The sequence below is a fragment of the Neoarius graeffei genome, chromosome 9 (assembly GCF_027579695.1).
Source record: "Neoarius graeffei isolate fNeoGra1 chromosome 9, fNeoGra1.pri, whole genome shotgun sequence".
Lineage (NCBI taxonomy): Eukaryota > Metazoa > Chordata > Actinopteri > Siluriformes > Ariidae > Neoarius > Neoarius graeffei.
In genome coordinates this window covers 20,885,276-20,909,805 of record NC_083577.1, presented here as the reverse complement: position 1 = coordinate 20,909,805, position 24,530 = coordinate 20,885,276, and the positions used below count along the sequence as shown (strand labels likewise).

The following is a 24,530-nucleotide window of genomic DNA, read 5'->3' as shown; positions in this document are numbered from 1 at the left end:
AATTGGGTCATGCTACAGGCAATAATCCCAACCACAGCAGCAAATCAACATCTGAATATCTAAAGGAAAAAAATGTAGTTGTAATGGCCATACCTTAGCCCCAAGGAGATGCTGTGGCAGGATCATAAGAGAGCCATGCATAAATGAATGCCCTCACACATCATTGAACTATAGTTATGTTGTAAAGCACAGTGGGCCAAATGATGCAAGTTTAATAAACATCTAGAGACAATGTTTACTTCAAGTTATTGTTGCTTAAGGTGGTTCTACATGTTCTTGAATTATAAGTTGTACTCCCCCCCCCCCCCGTTTATGAATGTTTGTTTACTTTTTAGGGGAAAAAATGACTACATATTGAAAGCTGTTTTTCATTGTTACCTGAGGTTATTTGTTGATAGAAGTTGGTGAGGATAACAACTATTATGTAGTCCCTGATAAATAAAAACAGAATTGAAGGAGGGTGTACTTTCTTTTTCCCCATGACTGTAATAAGTTAATGCAACATGATGCATGTTAATTCAATGCTGGATTGACCACTATTAATAAAAACTACACCTGCTTTGTGTTTGGCAACATCTGATCAGGCACTGATTTCAACTATGCTAACTAAGTTAGGCACTCATGAGGAAGCATGCCATTGCAGCATGGGTAGTTGCTACTGAGTCTACAGCAAATACCATCTCTCTAACCACAAAACCCTATTCAGAATTAGCGAGACTGGTCATAGATTTCCAAATGTCCAAAGATTGCATTAGTGTTTCCACGTTTATTCAGTTACTATGCATCAGAATATTATTTATACTCAGAGTAGGGTTACACATCCACTGAAGTTAAATTTCTGGGCTCCCCATTTAGATTATGCAAGTTATCCACATGATGTACAAATAGTTTTGTGATTTTCTATACCAGAGCAATATATTAGACCATCTAAAACTAGTGAAAAATATTGATAAGTACATTTTATAGATTATACAAATTTTATAACATAAATGAAATAGATTTTAGGTATGTGATGAATACACTGTTCTTGATATTCCATGTTTAATAAGTAGCTGTATAGCTATACTTGTATTTGAACAGAGCCAGACCATGCACGCCATTATCTCTGTTCCAGAGCATCACAAGATCATGGGATAGGATTCCAAATCTAATCTAGGCTACCTAGGGTCTAAACAATGCTCTGATGCCCTCTTTAGGTCTGCAGGTCTCATCAAATACAGAATCAAACAACTACAAATGCTGGATACCCCGATCCTCCCAGTAGGTCACCTGTAAGTGGCACCCCCGAGTGAGTGAACTCACAGCCCGCAAATGAATGCTCCATGAACTGAAGCATCACAGTTGTTTTACATCCTATTCTAGATGAAGAACTGATTTGGTTTGTGCAAAAACTCCTATTTATAAAGCGTTTCATGCTGTGCAGCTACAACTACAAGACTAGCTTGTGTCAATGGAGCGCTATAATGAATACTACAGTAACTGTAATTGATGCAGTATGTGGATATTCCAAGATGGTGACGTGCATGGTTGCAGCGGCTCACGGCTCTCCTTTTCAGTGCTCTTTTTTTTGTTTGTTTTTGTATTTCTTTATTGCTGGTTTGTGCACCATCAGTTCTGTGAACATCCAGTACACCCGCCAGACACTTTTGGTCATCGGTGACCAACACCAGATATCTGTTTCGAGCCACTTTCACTACACGCATAACATCCCAGATGACATAGCGAGACCGCCGGGCTCTCCGTGGATTGTTGTCAGGTCTAGGAGGCGGCGCAGACGGAGGAGGGAGAGGAAGCAGAAGCGGGGCCACAGGTCCGGTGCTATGCTAAGGCTAAGAAAACCACACAAGCCACCTCTACCGAGCCTGTATCTCTCCAATGCCAGATCCCTGGTGCATAAAACGGATGACTTGGAATTACAACTCACTGGAAATCGCCATGTTCGTGACTGCTGTGTTTTAATTATCACCAAAACCTGGCTTCATCCGGAAATACCCGATGCTAGCTTGCAGCTAGCAGGTCGCACTCTGCTCCGCTGGGACAGGACTGAGGACTCCGGTAAGAGCAGAGGAGGGGGGCTCTGTATTTACGTGCATGGTAATTGGTGTAACAACGGAACAATTATAGACAAACACTGTTCCCCAGACCTCGAGTACGTGTCTGTAAGATGCCGGCCTTTTTTTCTACCGAGAGAGCTAACTGTAGTGATTGTCACAGCTGTGTATGTTCCACCCGATGCCAATGTAAAACACAGCGCTCTCTCTCCTGCTGAACTCCGTAAACGAACAGCAGCGAGCCCACCCTGACGGTGTTCACATAATCGCAGGAGACTTTAATAAGGCCAACTTGAAGACTGTACTGCCGAAGTTTTACCAACATGTTAAGTGTTCCACTAGAGGGAAGAACACTCTGGATCATGTTTACTCCAACATCAAGCACGCGTACAGAGCCATACCCCTCCCCCACCTCGGCCAGTCAGACCATCTTTCCCTCCTGCTCTCCCCAGCCTACACCCCCCTCAGACGCAGAGCCAGGCCCACCACAAGGACCATCACAACCTGGCCTGACAACGCACTCTCCAAACTACAGGACTGCTTTAAACAGGCAGACTGGGACTTATTTGAACACCAGGAGCTGGAGACATTCTCAGGAATGGTACTGGACTATATCAAGTTCTGCATGTGGCGATGGATAAAAACATCCGGGTTTTCCCAAACCAGAAACCCTGGATGACCAGCCAGGTCCACTCACTCCTCAGGGCTCGCGACGCTGCCTTCAGGTCAGGTGAAAGAGCTCTGTACAGAGCCGCTCGAGCTGATCTGAAAAGAGGCATTAAAAAAGCCAAGGCGGACCATAGGTTGCGTATAGAGTCCCACCTGTCCAGCAACAACACATGGGAGGTGTGGCAGGGCATAGAAGACATCACAAACTTCAGAGACTGTGATGCGTAAACAGGAGACTGGTGTGAACCGCTGGCAGAGGAGCTAAATTGCTTCTTTGCTCACTTTGAAACATCTCAGCAGCACTCATCTGCTCCAGCCCTGCCCCCACCACCACACAGTTCCTACACCACTCCATTCATTCACTGTACAGGAGCACGATGTCAGACGGGTGCTCCTGGCAGTGAACCCCAAGAAAGCTGCCGGCCCAGATGGAGTACCTGGTAAGGTGCTCAGAGCATGCGCCCACCAGCTCGCCCCTACCTTCACCAGGATCTTTAACCTCTCCCTGGCTCAGGCAGTCATCCCGCCCTGCCTAAAATCAACAACAATAATCCCAGTGCTGAAGAAGTCTCCCATCACCAGCCTGAATGATTACCGTCCTGTGGCCCTCACCCCAGTAATCATGAAGTGCTTCGAGAGACTAGTTCTAGTTCTTCAGCACATCAAGGACCACCTCCCCCCAGACTTCGACCCCTACCAGTTCGCATATCACGTGAACAGATCCACAGAGAACACCATCGCCGTAGCTCTCCACTCTGCGCTGAACCACTTGGAGCAGCAGCAGAGCTACGTCCGCATGCTCTTTGTGGATTACAGTTCAGCTTTTAACACAATAATCCCCGACATCCTTCTCAGAAAACTGGACACTCTCGGCCTCCCCCCTCTCACATGTGCCTGAATAAAGGACTTTCTTACCAACCGGCCCCAGACTGTGAGACTTGGCCACCACTTCTCCTCCACCCGCATGTTGAGCACTGGCTCTCCGCAGGGCTGTGTGCTGAGCCCCCTCCTGTGCTGCCTCTACACCCACGACTGTAGTTCGACCCACAACAACAACAACCTCATCAAGTTTGCTGACAACACTACAGTGGTCAGACTCATCTCAAAGGGAGACAAGGCAGCCTACAGAGAGGAGGTCCTGAAGTTGGCAGCCTGGTGTTCAGAGTATAACCTCGCTCTGAACACCAAGAAAACCAAAGAGCTTATCGTTGACTTCAGGAAGCACAGGACCGACCTAGCCCCCCTTTACATCAACAACGAGCATGTGGAGAGGGTCCACACCTTCCGGTTTCTCGGTGTCCTCATCTCCGTCGACATCTCCTGGTCAGAGAACATTACAGCAGTCATTAAGAAGGTTCAGCAGCGGCTACACTTCCTGAGAGTCCTCAGGAAGCACAACCTTGACTCCAACCTGCTGCTGACTTTCTACCGCTCATCCATCGAGAGCCTGCTGATGTACTGTATCACAGTATGGTACGGCAGCTGCACTGCTGCAGACAGGGAGAGGCTCCAGAGAGTAGTAAAGGCAGCACAGAAGATCATCGGCTGCCCTCTCCCCTCCCTGATGGACATTTACACCTCCCGCTGCCTTAGCAGAGCTAAGAACATTATCAAGGACAGCTCCCACCCTGGCTTTGATCTGTTTAACCTGTTGCCCTCAGGGAGGCACTACAGGTGCATCAGGACAAAAACAAATAGATTCAAAAACAGCTTATTTCCAAAAGCCATAACCACCCTGAACTCAAATATGCTCTGACTTTACAGTCTAACCCCCCTGTGCAATACTTCATAATGTGCAATATTTTAAAGTGACTCTCTTCGTGCAATAATTTATAATGTGCAATACTTTATAATGTGACTCTCTCTGTGCAATACTTTATAATGTGCAATACCTCACTCCATACTGTGAAACACAACACATATGCCTCAGGACTGTGCACCTTACACCATCACCTTTTTTTTTCCTCTCTACATGCTGTTTGCACTGTTATTGGAGTTGCTTTTAATCTCATTGTACATGGGTATAGTGACAATAAAGGCATTCTATTCTAACATGTACCCATCACCCAAAAAACACGTTATCATGAGGTTTACCTTCTTTGAGCAGGTAAAGTTCAAAATTCTGCCCTTTGGGCTCTCTTTTGAGATATATGCAGGCTGGTCAGAGGTGTCAGGATGCTCTCAGATTAACATGACATGCTTCTATATGCCTCCATAAGACAGCAGGCCATTCAGGACACAACCTCCTCATGCATATCTCAAGGCTTGGTCTCACTTGGTCTTTTTTGGTGAATTCAAAAAACAGCTCCCTAACATAGAAGCAAATCAGATGATTTATCAGCCTAGGTTGATTCAATGAGGATGATAGCCACCCTTGCACCAGGGCATTTGGTGGACACCACAACACTTATCTGCAAGATGTGAGTGGGCCAGTACATCTGATTCAAGCTGCTGTTGAGAATTCTGGATTTGCTGACAACAGTGGTCCCCTTAGTCCCACTGGAATTAAGAGACACTTAGAGACTGGTCATCAGCCTGCCTAGAAAGAATCAACAGCCCTATTAGAATCAGCAGTTGCCTTGTTGGCCATCATGTTTTGCCTACCTACTGCACCACATTGTTGCACCACATGTTTTTCCTACTAGCTCTGACCCACTGTCATGTCCTGATCTGCATGGAAAATGTAGTGATGGTTAGGTACATAAATTCACCAGGGTGGCACAAGATCAGAAAACACTTCACTAGGAGTCGGGATGCCCTGGCAACATACTACCCAGGTGGACTAACTTGTAGATGAAGGAAGAGGTACAGCACCTCCAACCAGAGTACCTGTATTTACAGGTTTGGTCCTGTGAAGCAGGTTGAAGGCAGTGGCAGTCCAGGAAACAATCCTGAACTCTAAAGCCCTTAATACACAGACATTGCATGCTCTCACTTGGGAACTGTTCTGATGTGTGGACCTCCTCAACTGTACCCACTGCACTACCCAGGTGTGTTTTTGCCAATGCTGCTGATTAGTCCCCATCTACACTGATTGGCCACCGCATGGCACTTTCTGGCTTACCACAGCACAGTTGATGGTAACTTAGAGGGAGCTTATAGACTCATAACAGCATGTGGACTGTCTGCTCAGGTAGTGAAGAGGCAGGAAACAGGCAACCAAACTCAAAGCTTGTTTATTCTTTTAACTTGTACTTTTCAGTGCTGAATTCTTCACAATCTCACTGAAACATGCATCAGCACAAAAAACAGCTCTGTGATGGTTGTTGGCCTTCTCTCTCCCCCTCTCTCTCGTGAGGTTCTCAGCTCTCCCTTCTTTATCCTTTTCTACTACTCATTGCAACATAGAACACTGATTACTAATCATTCCTCACAGATGTACACCACTCATCTCTCCTGATTCCACTCTCCATTCACAAACCGGTGCTCAACCACACCCCCATTTCCACATACCCCTAAACCCAACTCAGTCCGGCCTGTCGAAGTCAGCCACAGCCATCCACGGTCTGTGGACCACCTCGAATTTAAATGGCTGAAGTGCCAGATACCAATGAGTGATCCACATGTTGGCATCCTTCATGTGGTGAAGCAACTAGAGTGGGGTGTGGTCTGAACAGAGGATGAAGGTCCATCCCAGGAAATGGTGATAGAGGGTGAGGACAGCCCACTTGATGGTTAAGCACACTTTCTCAGTGGTGCTCAAAAGTTTGCAGCTAACATACAGCATGGGGCATCCCCCCACCATCTGGGACAGCACGGCCCCCAGCACTGTCCGATGCATCCGTCTGCAAAACAAAAGGGAGAGAGAAGTCAGGAGAGTGCAAGAGTGGTCCACCACAGAGTGCAGCTATTACCTGAGTGGAAGCCTTTTAGCACTGTTCCATCCACTAGACTGGATCTGGCATTCCCTTTTTAGTGATATCAGTCAGCAGGCTGGTGACATCTGAATAGTTAGGCACAAACGTATGTGAAACACACTCAAGCTTTGTGGGAAAATGAACTGGGAAACAGGCTTGCGACAACTTGGGGTAAATTTATTGTTTCAATTTGTTTTTTCAGCCATCTTTAATGCTTCATACACAGCACTGTGCTGGTTTTCCCTCTCTGCTCATTGGCTTCTCTGCAAGAAGACGGGGAAAAAAAAGAAAAAAATGAATGGACTGCTGGTGACTAGACATAGGGGAGACTCCATGTGTTGCCTGCCAGTACTACCTGACTCCTGTCCGCTCACAGCCAATGCTTGATTATGCCCCTGCTGCCTGATTGCCCAACTCACATTGGGTAGCCATCCAGCCTGCAGTTCCCCCCCCAAACGGGAGCAGTAATCTGTCACCACCCTTTACACCCCTGGCCTGTGGAGAACCTCACACTTAAAGGGCTGAAGAGCTACATACAAACAAATGACCCATGCATTGGCATCCTTCATGTGGTGGAACCACTGGAGTGGGGCGTGGTCAGAACAGAGAAAGGGCATCCAAGCAAGTAGTACCGGAGGGTGAGGACCGACCATTTGATGGTCAAACAATCTCTCAATCTTGCTGTACTTACTCTCCAGCACTGAGCATTTGCAGATGATGTACAGCGCAGGCTGATCCTCCCCCTTCCACCACCTAGGACAAAAAACACCCCCCAAACCTCTGTCCAATGTGTCAGTCTGTAAGGCAAAAGGGAGAAAGTTGAATGCAACAGAGGGATCCTAAGCAAAACCGCCCTTTCCTGACAGAAAGCCTGTTCGCACAGCTCCGTCCACTGGACCGGATCTGGTGCTCCCTATTTAGTCAGTGGGCTGGGGACATCCAAAAAATTAGGTAGGGAAAGCAGGGAGACTTGGGATAAGTTTTCAGCTTTTGTAGATTGTGTGAAATTTATTGCAGGTAGTGTCACATTCATCTTGCATTAGTGTATTTACTATATCCTCTTGCCACAACATTAGTTTTTCAGCTTGTCACATATACTGGCCTTCAGGCTTCACTTTTCTGTCATTATTTTTTGCAGGGAGACATGAGACATCGAGGGGAGACATGGGACATTAGGCTGAAAGACTTGGAACAAAAATAAAATACCTAGGCCTACATGTTTCATTCATCAAAACTTGCAACATATGAACTGTATAAACACAATGCTGGTACAGCTATAGAAAAAGGTCAGTTTACCCAAAACCTGACTTGACAAAAACAGTTCCATTCTCAAGAAAGAATGAAATGAGCTCAATCCTCATGCAGGTACACTGCCACATTTTGAATGAACATTTTAAAACAATTTTATATTTGTAAGCCATAAGGAAAAAACAAACAAAACAACCCTGCAACATGAACTGTCCCAACTCTCCCCCCATCTGGAAAGCAAAAAATCCTTAAATGCTTTCCCCAGAATTTAAGTTTAATAATTAATGCTATATATGGTAACTCTAGGCTACATACTTTAATTGCTACCAAGTCCCAAATTCACCAGCATGCATTACACCAAAGCATGGAGATGGATTGTGAAGTAGAAAATACAAGTTTTGGTTGACAAATATTTAACTGCAAATAGACTGCTGTAGTGTCTGGCTTCATGGCTACAAAGGAAGTAGGTTACTCTCAGGGGGCAACATCTAACATCTGATTTAATCTAAAACCTGATGGGTTGAAATTAATTTATGGGAATACAAACTGTCCCAAGTCTCCCCATTCTCCCTGGCAAACTTTCTACAAGAGCTAGCCAGCCCCAGTAACTGCCTCACCCCCCTTTTTTTTTGTCTTGGGTCTCTGGCAAGCTGCAACTGCTGCAGTCATCAATTTTGGGATGCAACTGCCCATGACCTAACTGAAAGCCCAGATACTGTACTTCCACCCACCAAAAGGCACACTTCTTTGGGTTTGCGGTAAGTCCCACCCACCTCAAGAATTTTAGGACAGCCCTCAGAGGTCAATACTGCTGCCAATCAATATTGTACAACCCCAAATCAGAAAAAGTTGGGGCAGTATGTTGTGCCTGGTGGGCACTAAGACCACCTGGCTGAATCACTGTCGGACTCCTCAATTACTCACACTTTGTTTTAAGGCAGACGGTGGGGGAAGGCTGCATACCATCACCCCTCAGGGCATTTCAATGTAGTGCTCTCTGAGGTGAGTGCACCTGGGGTAGAGGTGAGAATACTGGGGAAAATTCAGCCTGCAACTTGACAACCTCCGTGATTTAGGACAGTGAGGGGTGGTCTCCACAGGGGACCAGAGTGGACTGAGCTACCAATTTTAGATTTATTTTCAGTCCCAGCTCCTCCTCTCAGGAACTACCATTACCAAAGCCAGAGGGACCATCTCCCGCCATGGTTTAAGCAGGTTCAGGTGGTACATCTGCCATGCTGTGCCTTTATTCCATTCCCTGCACTTCATATTTAAAATCCATGACTCGCCATGTGATCTCAATGGGCCCTCGTCACTTAGTAACTTGGAGCTCAATGTTGGTAGTAATATCTATCTCTCTGTGAGATTCCCTTAGCCAAGCACCTTATACTCAAAACAATACAACAGGACATTATTGTTTTACCTCATGACTTTTATTGTATTTTCAAAATAAACAATTCAATTTTGATTCTTGCAACACATTTCAAAGAACTGTTCTTGCCACAGTGTGTGGAGTTTCTGTTCAGGTCAAGAACATGATGAATTTCACTGTTACTGTTAGAAGGTCCCTCTTCCCAATTTTCTCTCATGACATCTAGGACACCACAAGGCTTATATCTGTACAATAATAGGAGTTCAAGCCACTTATCTGAATTCCCGGACTCATGGTAAATGAACTTACAAATCATGTTTAAGCATTTGATTAAATTGTTCAACCAGCCCATCAGTCTGTGGATAATACACCCTTACAGAACCATGTAATCCTTAATAATTTGTACAGTTTGCAGAGTGAAACTTTCAGGAATCTGATTCAGGAGATAATGTGGAAGAGTGCCTCCGCAACATTGTGTGTAGAGACGTTGTGCAGAGGCATGGCTTCTGGGTATCATGTGTCCATGTCAATTCTTTTGAAGGGAACCTTGATTAATGGGAAAGGACGCAACCCTCTCCACCTGCAAGCATCACTACAAATGTCCAGCCAATAAAAGTGGGCCATGAGATGTTTCAGTGTTTTGTCCTGGCCTGCCCAGCCAAGGAATTACAACCCCAAATCAGAAGTTGGGATGGCATGTTCAAATTGAAATTAAAACTGAAAACAATGATTTGTAAATAATCTTTGGCCTGTATTACACTCAAAACAATACAACAGGACATTATTTGTTTTACCTCATGACTTACTGTATTTTCAAAATAATTAAATTTTAATTCTTGCAACACACTTCAAAAAATTGGAATGGTAAAGCATTTACCACTTTGTTAGGTTGCCATTCCTTCTCACAGCACTTAAAAGATGTTTATGGACTGAAGACACAGAGATCAAGTGTTTCAGGTGTTATTTTGTCCCATTTGTCCAGCAAACAGATCTTAAGGTACACAACAGTACAGGGTCATGGTAGTCATATTTTTCCATTTCAAAGTTTGACACATTCTCTACTGGGGTCAGAGGGGACAGACACCATCTTCTGCAGCCATGCCTTTAATATGTGTGCAGAATGCAGTTTTGCATTGTTTGTTGAAATATTCCTGGAAAAGAAGTCATCTTAAAAGGCAGCACATGTTGCTCCAAAATTTCAAGGTACATTAAATGCTCCATTAATGCTCCATCACAGGCGTGCAAGTTATCTTTGCCAAGGGCACTGATAACTGCATAACAGACCCTGGCTTTTAGACTTGTTGCTGGTAACAGTCGGGATGGTCCTTTTTGTCTTTGGTCTGAGCACAGTGTCCATTTCTTAAAAAATGGACCAGGAATACTGATTTATCTGAACACGTTTTCACTGTGTGATGTTCCATCCCAGATGCTGGATCCCAGAGAAGTCGACGGCACTTCTGGACACAGTTTACATAAGGCTTCCTGTGGCAGCAGGGGCGTGGTCAAGCGCCGGTCTGTGACAGGAGGGCGGAGTCAGGGAAGGTGAGTGGCAGAATCACTACACCTGAGAGCAATTAACGTGTGTTTGTGTGTCTTCCCAGTGACCGCACCCTATTTAGGGAGGGAGAGCGAGAGCAGAGGGGATCTCTCCCGAACCAGACACCTGATGTGTGCGCGTGTGCCTGTGCCCAACATAGTGTGTTCACTGAAAAGTGTAACAATAAAACGATTTGTTGAACCTGATCTCTGTCCTGCCGTCCTCCGTGCTCCACCCCTCCATAAGAACTGCTACAGTGGTGCCGAAACCCGGGAAAATTGGAGCACAGCAGCCTAACAGCCCCATGGAGTCTTCCCCGTTCGCCGAACTGGTCCACGCCCTCGCCATGGCCCAGCAACGCCAGCACCAGGCGCTACTCACCCTCCAAAAGGAGCAAGAAGAGCGGTTTGAGGCCCTGGTGTTGGCCCAACAAGAAGATCGGGAGGCGTTCCGGCACCTCCTCGCGTCGGCGGGGTCCACCAGCGCTCCGACCGCGGGCCCGTCTCCCCTCACTGTCACCAAGATGGGCCCACAGGACGACCCCGAGGCGTTCATCACGCTCTTCGAGCAAGTCGCCGAAGCCTTGGGGTGGCCGATGGAGCAGCGCGCAGCGCGCCTCCTCCCCCCGCTATCGGGAGAGGCACAGCTGGCCACGCTACAGCTCCCCGCCGACCGCCGGCTGGCCTACGCGGACCTCCGCCGGGCTGTCCTCCAGCGCGTGGGGCGCACTCCAGAACAGCAGCGCCAGCGCTTCCTTGCGTTGCGCTTGGAGGAAGTCGGCCGGCCGTTCGTGTTTGGCCAGCAGCTCCGGGACGCCTGCTGGCGGTGGCTGAGGGCCAACAACCGCGACGCCAAGGGAATCATCGACCAGGTGATACTGGAACAGTTCGTCGCTCGCTTGCCGGCAGGAACTGCGGAGTGGGTCCAGTGCCGGCAGGAACTGCGGAGTGGGTCCAGTGCCACCGCCCGGCGTCGCTGGATCGGGCAGTCGAGCTGGCGGAGGACCATTTGGCGGCTGTCCCGGCGGCAGGACAGCAGATGGCATCGTCTCTTCTTTCCTATTCTCTCTCTCTCCCCCTCCTCCTGTGTCCCGTCCTCTCCCCGTTCCCCCACCGCGGAGGCGGGGGCCGGCACCACCCCAGCCGGCCCGCCGCACCCGCAGTGCCCTCCCGTTTCTCCTGTGTGTCTGTCTCTCCCCCACCTCAGGTGAGTGAGCCCCAGATCACCAGTGCAGAGGGAAAGCCCGGGCCGGTTTGCTGGCGCTGCAGGGAGCCGGGCCACCTTCAACAGCAGTGCACGGCGGTTCGGATCCCCGACGCGCCAGAGGCCGCCCTCGATCGGGCCGGAGCGTATCGCATACCGGTGAGTATCCAAGGGGCTACATATCAGGCGTTGGTGGATTCTGGTTGTAATCAGACCTCGATTTGCCAAAGCCTGGTTCAAGACGAGGCATTGGGGGGAGCACAAGGGGTGAAGGTGTTGTGTGTGCACGGGGATGTTCACCGCTACCCTTTGGTGTCGGTCCACATTATTTTCAGAGGGAAAAAATTTATAGTGAAGGCAGCGGTTAATCCTCACCTTACCCACTCTTTAATTTTGGGGACTGATTGGCCGGGATTTCGGGGTTTAATGACATGCCTAGTAAAGAGTGGGTCCTGCCATTTGACAGGAGGAGGTCCCGATGTCGCTTTGGTGGGAGCAGCTGTCACAGAGCCGTCTACGTCATCTCCGCGTCAGAGTGAGGAGCCGCCGGCTCCTCCTCTCTCTATTGGGGAATCCCTCGCGGATTTCCCATTAGAGCAGTCGCGAGACGAGACTCTGCGGCATGCGTTTGACCAAGTGAGAGTAATCGATGGTCAAACGCTCCAGCTGAACGCCACCCCGTCCTTCCCCTACTTCGCGATTTTGAAGGATAGATTATACCGAGTGATGCAGGACACTCAAACTAAAGAGCGAGTCACGCAGCTTTTGATTCCAAAGAGCCGCCAGGAATTGGTATTCCAGGCGGCTCACTTTAATCCCATGGCTGGACACTTGGGGCAGGATAAAACACTAGCCCGAATAATGGCCCGATTCTATTGGCCGGGGATTCGCGGCAATGTCCGTAGGTGGTGTGCGGCATGCCGCGAATGCCAGTTAGTAAATCCAGCGGCCATTCCAAAAGCGCCTTTGCGCCCTCTTCCATTAATCGAGACCCCATTTGAGAGAATTGGAATGGATCTCGTCGGGCCATTAGATCGGTCAGCACGAGGGTACCGCTTTATATTAGTTCTGGTGGACTATGCAACGCGATACCCGGAAGCCGTGCCTCTGCGCAATATCTCAGCACGCAGTATTGCAGAGGCGCTCTTCCGCGTCATCTCCCGAGTTGGAATCCCGAAAAAGATTCTGACTGATCAAGGCACTACGTTTATGTCACGAACACTGCGCGAACTGTATGGGTTATTGGGGATTAAGCCAATCCGCACCAGCGTGTATCACCCACAAACGGACGGTTTAGTGGAACGGTTCAACCGCACCCTCAAAAATATTATTAAAAAATTCGTAAGTGAGGACGCACGTAATTGGGATAAGTGGCTCGAACCCTTGTTGTTCTCAGTGCAAGAGGTTCCCCAAGCCTCCATGGGGTTCTCCCCGTTCTAATTATTATATGGGCGTAAGCCGCGCGGCATCCTGGACGTGCTGCGGGAAAATTGGGAGGAGGGACCTTCACAAAGCAAGGACGAAATTCAGTACGTTATGGACCTACGTGCAAAACTCCACACGCTCACCCACCTAACTCAGGAGAATTTGCGGCAGGCCCAGGAACGGCAAGCCCGCCTGTACAACAAGGGTACGCACCTTAGGGTGTTTTCACACTTGGTCCCTTTCAGCCATCTAACCAAACTCAGATCGATGACTCCGCATTTTTTGTGCATATGTGAACACTCCCACCGTACCCAGACCCCTTTAAAGCGAACTGAACTGAGACCACCTCAGGAGGTGGTCTCAGTACGGTTCGCTAAAAATCAACGGTACGGTTCGCCTAATCTGCGCATTGTGAACAAAAAGCGCACCGGGTTCACTTCGCCTTTTTCGCTGTAGTTTAACCTTCTTCGTTTGCCGTAGTTGGTCACATGACTGTAGCAGGGAAACTCAACTTCCTTTTGGAACTTACCACAGCCGCTTTACAGTTCTCTGAACTTACTGACTGACGAGTCGGCCACAATAATATAACTATATTTTATATATATATATATATATATATATATATATATATATATATATAAAAACTATATTTTTTATTTATTTATATATTTTTTATTTATATATATATATATATATATATATATATATATATATATAATAAACTTATTTTCCTTAATCCGCACTATTTTGATCAAAGAATACAGCAGGGCAAGCATGGCAGCAGACATTTTGATTCAAGAGAAAATTACCCAGAATTCCATGCACTGGGGGTCTGAGGGCTCTAGAGGACCTGGTGTGAACAGAAAGAGGACTGCGGCCCCATCAAAGCTTAACTGGACCAGAAAGAGAACCCAGTCCTCTTTGTAATAAATTCACAGTGTGAACACAAAAAGAACTGAGTTCTTTTTCTGTTGGTCCACTTTTTGGTCCACTTAAAGAGGACTGAGTCTGGTTCCTTTAAAGGGGACCAGGTGTGAAAACACCCTTAGAGAGTTCACACCAGGAGATAAGGTACTCGTACTGTTGCCCACGTCGAGCTCCAAATTTGATCGCCAAGTGGCAAGGACCCTTTGAGGTCACACGGCAAGTCGGGGACGTCAACTATGAGGTGAGGCAAACGGACAGGGGTGGGGCGCTACAGATTTACTACCTCAATCTGCTTAAACTCTGGAACGAGGAGGTCCCCGTGGCATTGGTGTCGGTGGTTCCGGAGAAGGCGGAGCTGGGGCCGGAGGTTCAAAAAGGGACATTGGCATCACGGTCCCCTACCACCTCTCCCCGACCCAACTCACGAAGGTCACCCAGTTGCAGACCGAGTTTTCGGATGTGTTCTCGCCCCTGCCCGGTCGCACTAACCTCATAGAGCACCACATAGAGACGCCCCCGGGGGTGGTAGTGCGTAGCCGCCCTTACAGGCTACCCGAACACAAAAAAAAAAAAGGTGGTTCGGGAAGAACTTCAGACCATGCTCGAAATGGGCATCGTCGAGGAGTCCCACAGTGACTGGAGCAGCCCGGTGGTCTTGGTACCCAAGGCCGACGGGTCGGTCCAGTTCTGTGTGGACTATAGAAAAGTCAACGCGGTGTCTAAATTCGATGCATACCCAATGCCTCGTATTGATGAGTTGCTCGATCAACTAGGCACGGCTCGCTTTTATTCGACACTGGATTTGACAAAGGGATATTGGCAGATCCCCTTGACTCCATTATCCTGAGAAAAAACGGCCTTTTCCACACCGTTTGGTTTACACCAATTCATCACACTTCCGTTTGGGCTGTTTGGGGCACCCGCGACGTTTCAGCGGCTGATGGATAGGGTCCTCCACCCCCACGCCACCTATGCGCAGGGGTGATAGCGTTCCAGCGCCGCGCCGGATTTCCGGCGTACCGTGGCTGGGGAAAAAAAAAAAAATCTAGTTCGCCCATTGTCCTGTGTCATTCTGAGATGCGCAGATAGACAGTAAAGGGAATTCACATGATATGGAACTAGTGGGAAAAAAGTGCCGTCACGGCACGAATTAGACCCTCGGAGGGTCTATCACCCCTGTATGCGGCCGCGTATCTAGATGATATCATCATCTATAGTAATGACTGGCCGAGGCACCTTGAACATCTGAGGGCCGTCCTTAGGTCGCTGAGGCAAGCGGGGCTCACAGCTAACCCAAAGAAGTGTGCGATTGGGCGGGTGGAAGTACGGTATCTGGGCTTCCACTTGGGCAACGGGCAGGTGCTTCCCCAAATTAATAAGCCCGCAGCAATTGTGGCCTGCCCGAGGCCCAAGACCAAAAAGGGGGTGAGACAGATCCTGGGGCTGGCTATTACCGTAGGTTTATCCCTAATTATTCGGACATCACCAGCCCGCTGACTGATCTCACTAAAAAGGGGGCACCAGATCCGGTCCAGTGGACGGAGCAATGCCAGCAGGCTTTTTCAGAGGTAAAGGCTGCACTGTGTGGGGGGCCACTTTTACACTCCCCTGACTTTTCTCTCCCTTTTGTGTTACAGACCGATGCGTCGGACAGAGGGCTGGGGGCAGTTTTCTCCCAGGAGGTGGAGGGGGAGGACCGCCCCGTCCTCTACATCAGTAGGAAGCTGTCAGTGCATGAGGGGCGCTACAGCACCATTGAAAAGGGGTGTCTGGCGATCAAGTGGGCGGTCCTCGCCCTCCGTTATTACCTGCTGGGGCGTCCTTTCACCCTCTGTTCGGACCACGCGCCCCTCCAGTGGCTCCACCGCATGAAAGATGCCAACGCGCGGATCACCCGTTGGTATCTGGCACTCCAACCCTTTAATTTTAAGGTGGTCCACAGGCCGGGGGCGCAGATGGTCGTGGCAGACTTCCTCTCCCGTCAAGGGGGGGGGGAGTCGGCTGCGGGCCGGACGGCTGCCCGGCCTGAGTCGGGCGGTGGGGGTATGTGGCAGCGGGGGCGTGTGACAGGAGGGCGGAGTCAAGGAAGGTGAGTGGCAGAATCACTACACCTGAGAGCAATTAACCTGTGTTTGTGTGTCTTCCCAGTGACCGCGCCCTATTTAGGGAGGGAGAGCGAGAGCAGAGGGGATCTCTTCCGAACCAGACACCTGATGTGTGTGCGCGCGTGTCTGTGCCCAACTTAGTGTGTTCACTGAAAAGTGTAACAATAAAACGATTTGTTGAACCCGATCTCTGTCCTGCCATCCTCTGTGCTCCACCCCTCCGTAAGAACTGCTACACTTCCTTTTTGGACAGTAAAGTTTTAACTGGACTTTATGGATGTAACTCCATATTGTAGTGCTTGAAAAAGGTTTGCTAAAGTACTCCTGAGCCCATATGGCTATAGCTGAATGACTGTTCTTGATGCAGTGCCATCTGAGGGATCAGAGATCACAGGTGTTCAGCTTAGACTTGTGCCCTTGTCCTTTACACACCGAAATTCCTCCAGATTCCTTGAACCATTTAATGATGTGCAATGTAGAGTGTGAAATATCCAAATCTCTTTGTAGCTTTCGGTGAGGAACATTGTTTTTCAACATTTTAATAATTTTCTCATGCACTTGTTCACAAACTGGAGATCCTCGGCACATCTTTGCTCCTCAAAGAACAGGCCTTTCCTGCATACTAATTTTGTACTAAATCATGATTACAATTACCTGTTGACATCACCTGTCTCAAATCACTTCATTTTACCTCATCACTGGCCTGAAATTGTCCTTGTCCCACCTTGACAAAACTTGAAATATCACGAGTTCATTCTGTCTGCAACGAAATACAAGATAAAGTACAATGAGTGATCACTGCTTTCTTTTTTAATTTGCATTTTCCATATCATCCCAACTTTTTTCTGATTTGTGGTTGTGCAATGAGCTGCATGGAACAGTTCCTTGTAGCTCTCTGGATCATTTCTTCCTTCATTTGATATAACCAATCTTTAATAATGAAAAAAATACGGGTGGGAGAGCACAACATTCAGCTAGGTCTTTCAACCATTGATTATACTCACATGATCAAAAGCATGTTTCAGAGTTTTATTGTGCAAGTGCCCCAAAAGGAAATCCCTGAGGTGAATACTGGCAAAGTGTCAAGGGGCCCCCTGATATGGAACGGACATTGATAGCCCTGGCACTGCCTCCCCAGCCAGAGCTGCACTGTGTCTCACTACTGCAGGACCCATTCACAAATACTTCCCATTAGTAATGTCTGAAATCCTGGCCAATTCATCCCCAGGATTAGTGGATGGTTGGTTGGGTACTACTGCCACCTATACTCTATGCTTTTGTCCCCAAAATTGAATGAGGGGATACTGGGGCACATCATGCACACACCTCACCTGGCATGCTGTACCCAATGCCTCCCTTTGAACCAAGCTTTAGTGAATGGAGGTCTGATTGCAACTCGAGTCCACCAATGTGTGATATGTACCCCTTGGATAGTCAGAGGCATGTGGTACATCCCAGTTTGATCATGACTGGTCTGCAGGGTGTTGGCCACCACTTCCATGGTGCAGGGACTGGGGAAGGGCAGAGAGAAGGGGAAGTATGAGAGAGAAGGAGAGGGAGAAGATGAAGTGGCAAGCCATCCACTTGTGCCAGTAAACAATGCCAGGTGGTCCTATGCCAGCTGAATTTCTTCATCCAACAACACTGGGTGGTGGCACTGGACTCACTGTTGTACCCCTCAGTAGCCAGGTGAGGAACTTGACATGGGCTGCACCACCCCACTGATGATACCATCAGCACTGAGCTCTTCAACCAGCCGGCACCATCAGCAGGCATCACAGAGATGATGGGCAAAAACATGCAAACTCGCTGAGCCAAGTGGAACAAATGATGCGCTGACCATGTTGACCACCCACTGCAAAAGTTGTCCAACCCTACACATCTACTACACGCTCAAACAGCTCAACAAATGCCTCAGGTTTGTCCTGCGGCCCCATCTTCATCATCGTCACATGTTTGCGGTGATTGCTGGGGCTGCTGGAGTACCTGCCGGCTGGATGAGGCACTGGAACACCTGCCAATCTTTCTCCTAGGCCTGGAGCAGTGCCTGGAACCATAGTGTTTCGTCCCCATAGTGATGAGGAACTGATGTATCTGGTTAGATGCCGTCAAGGACATGAATGAGCTCAACGATGGGTGAGGATTCCATGATTGTGCTTAGGCCTCACTATGCCAGGTTTCGGCATGAGTGTGGACTGCAGGTTCAGATAGTGAAGAGGTGTGAAGCAGGTGAGAGAAATCAAAATTTGGTTCTTTTTTACCTGCACTTTTCAGTGCTGAATGCAGTCTCATTTAGACACAATGTCTGTTCAAAATGAAGACTTGATTATTTACTCCATTTTTTTAATATATAGCCTATCTGGCAATGATAAAATCTACTGGCATGAGTTTCAGTGATGATTTCAACTACATTAACAGTCAAATGCAGAGTCAGGGTAACATGTTTTTGAACATTTAAATCTCAGTTCAAGACAGCTTCTTATGATGCACGATTTGAATTGCAGTCCATTTTAAATGCCAACATACAAGGTTGGGCTACCATATGGATTTGTCAGAATGAGATATGCTGCACATGTATTTGTTTAAATGAAGCTCTTACAGCCTTTTTTACATTTAACTTTAAACATGAAAACATGTAAATGAATAAACAAATGAAAACAGTATAAAATAAATTCACAGCATTGCTTGCTATGAAGTAAATAGCATGCCAACAAGATAGGCCTACTTTATTTCACTTTAAACTTAAATTAATTAATACATTTGGCAGATATAACATATTGTACATTAACTTTATAAATATAATTATTGCCTGCATTATCAGTATAGTAAATATGCCAAGATAATGGGAGGATGGCTGCCAAGCTATGCAACTTACCCATTTCAAGTCGTTTGCCATGTTCAATGCTGTTGACATAAGCAAATTCTTGCATATAGAGTCTGCATTTAACTTTGCTAGGATTGTCTTTCAAAAGTTTGAAATGCCGCCAAACCTTAGACTTTTTCTGAGACACAGGGCCCGTTTACATGAGGACGCTGTCGGGTAAAAACGACTAAATATTTTATCAGAAGTGTCTTTTGTCTACACGGGGACGGCGTTTCCGAGGCTGAAAAACGGATAAAATTGAAAACGCCTTCCAGAGTGGATAAGTTAAAAACGGCCCCCGTTGCATATCCGTCTAAACTACCCAATACGCGAAACTCTGCTCGGATCTGCTCACGTCGGGTACGCGTTTACGTCATACATATGTCATATACTGTATATGCCAGCCCAGGAAGTAAGAAAGTAAGTAAAAAAGTAAGAGCATGTCTGATTACATCGATCCAACGGACCTTCAAGCTGCCCTGTGTTTTAATGCAGTAGATGTGTTTTCCTGCTCACCCGCTCGGCTGGAGCTCCTCAGTTTGGTGTCGCCAGGTTACACACACACACACACACGCACGCACGCGCGTGCACACGCGCCACCTATTCAAGCCGCTCGTGAAACCATAAACCCGAGACTGAAAACAAAACTAGCAGCCGAATGGGTTTATTTTCCTGAGATGGACACTGCCTTTTCTCTTCTTCACCGAAACAAGAGTGAGTGTTACTTAATAAAGGTAGATTAAAAGAGTTTCGGTTTGCTCCTGCTCCTCCCTCGAACACTACAGTACCTCAGCCGGACCGGTGTTCTGTAAAGTTATCCTAGCAAGTTCGCATACAGACCGTTTTATTATTCAAAACAAGTCATTACAAATTATTTGACTCGGCCAAAGACTCGACCAATACGCACAAAACATAAAAATCGGCAAATGCGTGAAATTCTCACCGATTTTCTATCAGCCCAGCTGATCGGTGGGACAAAACTACTGTTGAATTTTCCTACCCTCCTGGATTTCGCGCATGCGCAGTAGGCTTGGTAGGACAAATCCAAGAGGTAGGATAACTTTACAGAACAGCGGCGCAGATGTGCAGATCAGACAAGACGGAAGACGTTGCGCATGCGTGCAAACATAGCAGAGACATTTATGCGTCACCGTATAGACGCAGATTTCCTCCTTGAAAACTGTCGTGTAGACGCGGAAAAAAGTCAGAACGAAAACGGACTTTTGCGTTTTTGTTTCAGACCATCCCCGTGTAAAGTGGGCCATAGATATAGTTAGCCTAGTTTACCAACCACTCCACCTCAGGTTTCAGTTTCTCTCATCAGTTAACCACTAACGCATATTGTCATATGGATTAACAGGTCTCCGACAGATGATTCAACTCATTGACCTTCAGGGGCAGCCCTAATCTGGTGTGAATTCTGAGTTACAGCTAAAATTAGCAGAGCCTGTTTATATTTATGCTGAGCAGAGAGCGTCACTCACCAACACAAAATATTGGACTAAAATGTAATTCTTCACAGCCAGGATATTATCTGCTAGAGTATTACCATAGCTAGTTAATGTTATAATCCAGAATTTTAGAGAAAAATTTTTTGAGCGGTTATTTGTATCAGCAAATAAGTTATATTTTGCATCAAGCACACCTGGTGTTTTACAGCAATGTTCCAGAGGAAGCAAGAAACTGCACAATGAAAAGTTTTAGGGTATGGCACAGTCAAAGCCAAAAGATGCTGCAATGTTACCATCAGACTGCAGTGGGCCGAAGAGGATAAATAGTAGACGAGCTTGGCTGATGATTGGCCACGGTTTGAGGATGCACGCAAGCCAGAAATGAGCATCTCTATTGTTTTTCCAACGATCAAACATGACACATCTGCAGAAAACACGGACCTCCAGCTCCAACCTGTGGCATGTACCTGACACAAAAAAAAAACACCTTTTATTCTAATAAAAGACTGGTGTAACTGGTCAATAAGTATTTAAAATAGCAGGTCCTCTAAAATAATAATAGTACAACAATGAGTATGAGGCTGTATTTCAATTGTTAAAATTAAGTATTTACTGGATTTGTTCTGGAATGTCAATACATTTACTATTTCTATAAATGATTTCTAATAGATTGCATAATTGATAGCCATTGACATACCTGGCTTGCTTGTAACAGCTGCCTCTATTTTCCACTGAAGATGTGTGGTTTTACAGAAAAAGTTAAATACACGGTGGCATTCCAGCTCATCCCAACCAGCTACTAGGGTCTATAAAGGGTTTCAATAACATGTACAACAAATGTGATGGAATACTGTCATAAGAACAGAGGTGGGTTTGGCAAAAAACTCTTAAATGTAAAGAGCATCTTAATTAGGAGAGTGCGCATGCATTATGCTGATCACTCGACCATTTAACACAGATCTTTGTGCTGCGATGCGTTTGGGAAACTCAGGACAGAACAGAAAATATAAAATTCCGATCCTTAATGCAAAACATTAGTATGAACATGACCACTATACTAATACGATATGTGCTATATACTAACAAACTATGTGCTACCACACCATGTACAGGAATCTATTTTTTTTAAAACTTATTTTACATACACTATACACGGATCAGCCATAAAGTTAAAAACACTGACAGATAAAGTGAATTACATTGATTGTTACAATGGCACTTGTCAAAGGGTGGGCTATATAAGGCAGCAAGAGAACGGTCAGTTGTTGATGTGTTAAAAGCAGGAAAAATGGGCAAGCGTAAGGATCTGAGTGACTTTGACAAGGGCCAAACTATAATGGCTAGATGATTAGGTCTGAGCATCTCCAAAACAGCACATCTTGGTGTTCCTGGTATGCAGTGGTTAGTACCTACCAAAAGTGGTCCAAGGAAGGACAACCAGTGAACTGGCGACAGGGTCATGGGTGTTGAAGGCTTGTGGGGCACAAAGGTTAGCCCATATGGTCCAATCCCACAGAAGAGCTACTATAGCACAAACTGCTGAAAAAAAGTTAATGCTGGCTAAAACAAAGGTGTCACTGAAAGTCAGGGGTCCAAACCTGTTCCAACATTACATTGTACCATGCATCAAACAACATCCGTGAAGACATGGTTTGGAAAGTCTGGGAATGGAAAGACTCCAGTGGCTTGCACAAAGCCCTGACCTCAACCCCACTGAACACTTTCAAGATTAAGTGGAACGATGACCACACCCCAGGCCTCCTCACCTGACATCAGTACCTGACCTCACTAATGCTCGTGTTTGAATGGGCAAAACCCCACAGCCATGCTCCAAAATCTTGTGGAAATCTCTACTCTTCTGGGAAGGCCATTATAACAGTTAATATGAAATGAGATGTTCAAAAAGCAGGTGTTGATGAAATTAAGGCAGGCTAATTTTTTCACCATGAAGTTGCATGGGTAGACCAGTTTAATTTACTTAGAGAAGAAATATATGTAAACAGAAAATGTAATATGGTCAGACATTTTGTAATCTCCAAATTCCTAGAAACCCATTTTGTATGTCTTAAATCTAAAATTCCACCCATGTACTCCACATCGTGGCAGTTATGAGGCACTACTTGTACAGACAACTAGAACAAAGATATTTCTCATGTTCTATTTAATATGTTCCATAATTTGCACGTCTTTGATTACAAGTCCTGTAATTTTGCACAAATCCAGCAATTACGTTCAAGTATCTACAACTAAATAAAATTCCTGCAAAAGCTCATGTATAACCCAGGATACTTGCCTGCAAGAACACTCCATAGCAAGAAAAACCTTGGCACAAAGGTACTGCATCACATCGCTTGATCATGAAACAGGGGATCTAGAGGAATTGAAACAGAAAATCATTAAAGCTATAACGCCTTTCAGATTTTTCAAGTTTACAGTAGGTCATAAGAATTTTCCCCTGACACCCAATTATTTTTGTTTAGTAGACCAAAAGCTACTGAATTCGAATTACAGACTTCCAATTTTATTTTATTTTTTTAAGTAGAACAATTAAATGAATTTAGGGCCACATGGCCCTAAATTCTCTGCTATTTTTTCTTGCTTCACCATGACCTAATTCAAGATACTATGTCATGCATCACGTGGTGGGCTTTCCCGGTTCGCGCAAGGCATTGTGGGATACAAAAACAGGAGAAGAAAATGGGGGACGCAAATAAAATGTGAAAGACTAAGTACAGCAACGGAACGCAAGAAGAAAAGATGTTGCGAAGGAAAGGAAATGCAGGACTAAAGTAATAAATATTAGCAATCAGTGAGCTAGTGTGATCAGCTGTTTGTTTAGCAACAGAATGATGACTGTGCACTAACAGTTACAAGGTAAACCTGTAGATAGCAGTAATACAACACTGGATGCCAGCTGCCATAAAACCCAAAAGAAGGAAGAAGAGAAGAAGAAGCAGGTAAACCTGTGCATGCATACACCAGACTTCCTCGGTCTCCTTGACTGCGCGAAGAAAGCAATTTCATTTACATTATTCACTAGGAAATCACCTCAAATTAAATAAGTTCCCAGTCAGAGAATGGCCTTTTTTTGACATATTGCAGAAATAAAACATACAATGACCAAATTTCAGAGGGAACTAAATTTCACAGATTTTATGAAATCGCAAGGCCCAGTGTTCTCCAGAGCGCTTTTGCGCATCAGGGCTTACACGCTTTAAATTTGGCGACACTATTTTTTTGCTCCAGCACTCGCTGAAAAATCATGTCAGCTTTCTACCCTGTGATGTTTGGGGCACATTTTGAAGGAAAATCAGTGTTGTGGCCCGGTTTGCTGCCATGACGCACTCAGGCAGATCAGAAATACCCCTGAGAAATTCCCGATCACAACAAACGACCTCAATCACTTTGCTGACCATGGTACCATGATGCTTCAGTGTGCATGCAAGCACCCTTGTACTGGCGTCACATTTACCTTAGCAACCGTCGCTACCCTATGACTGGGGGACAAGCGAACTTTGTTTACATACTGTTCACAAACTGAAGCCAAGCGAAAATGTCTGGTGTCTGTTGCCCAAAGAAAACTACAGCTTAAAAAAAAAAAAGCTCTACTACAGGACTACTTGGATAATATTAGTCAGAAAGAAGCAAAGGATAGATAGATATATATGCAGAAATTAGAGCTTATTAGGGATTATGATCCATACAAATTTCCTCGAAATGACTGGAGTGATAGTGCAGATTTGTGGCCTAGCGTTAGCAACATGTTGGAATATACCTTCTTTTTCCTGAAGAGTCCTGACACGGAAGAACAGTTAAAAAAAA

At 46.3% G+C, this 24,530-nt stretch overlaps 1 protein-coding gene across 1 annotated transcript in view; it reads right to left on the bottom strand.

Moving 5' to 3' along the window:
* The window catches only part of LOC132892115 (F-box only protein 47-like), a 93,182-nt gene that overhangs the window by 25,486 nt on the left and 43,166 nt on the right, over positions 1-24,530 (bottom strand). The window contains exons 4-6 of the mRNA XM_060930514.1: positions 23,002-23,079; positions 21,406-21,514; positions 21,002-21,175 (exon numbers count right to left, since the gene is read on the bottom strand). Coding sequence (XP_060786497.1) covers positions 21,002-21,175; positions 21,406-21,514; positions 23,002-23,079 — 361 coding nt within the window. The remainder of the gene's footprint in view (positions 1-21,001; positions 21,176-21,405; positions 21,515-23,001; positions 23,080-24,530) is intronic.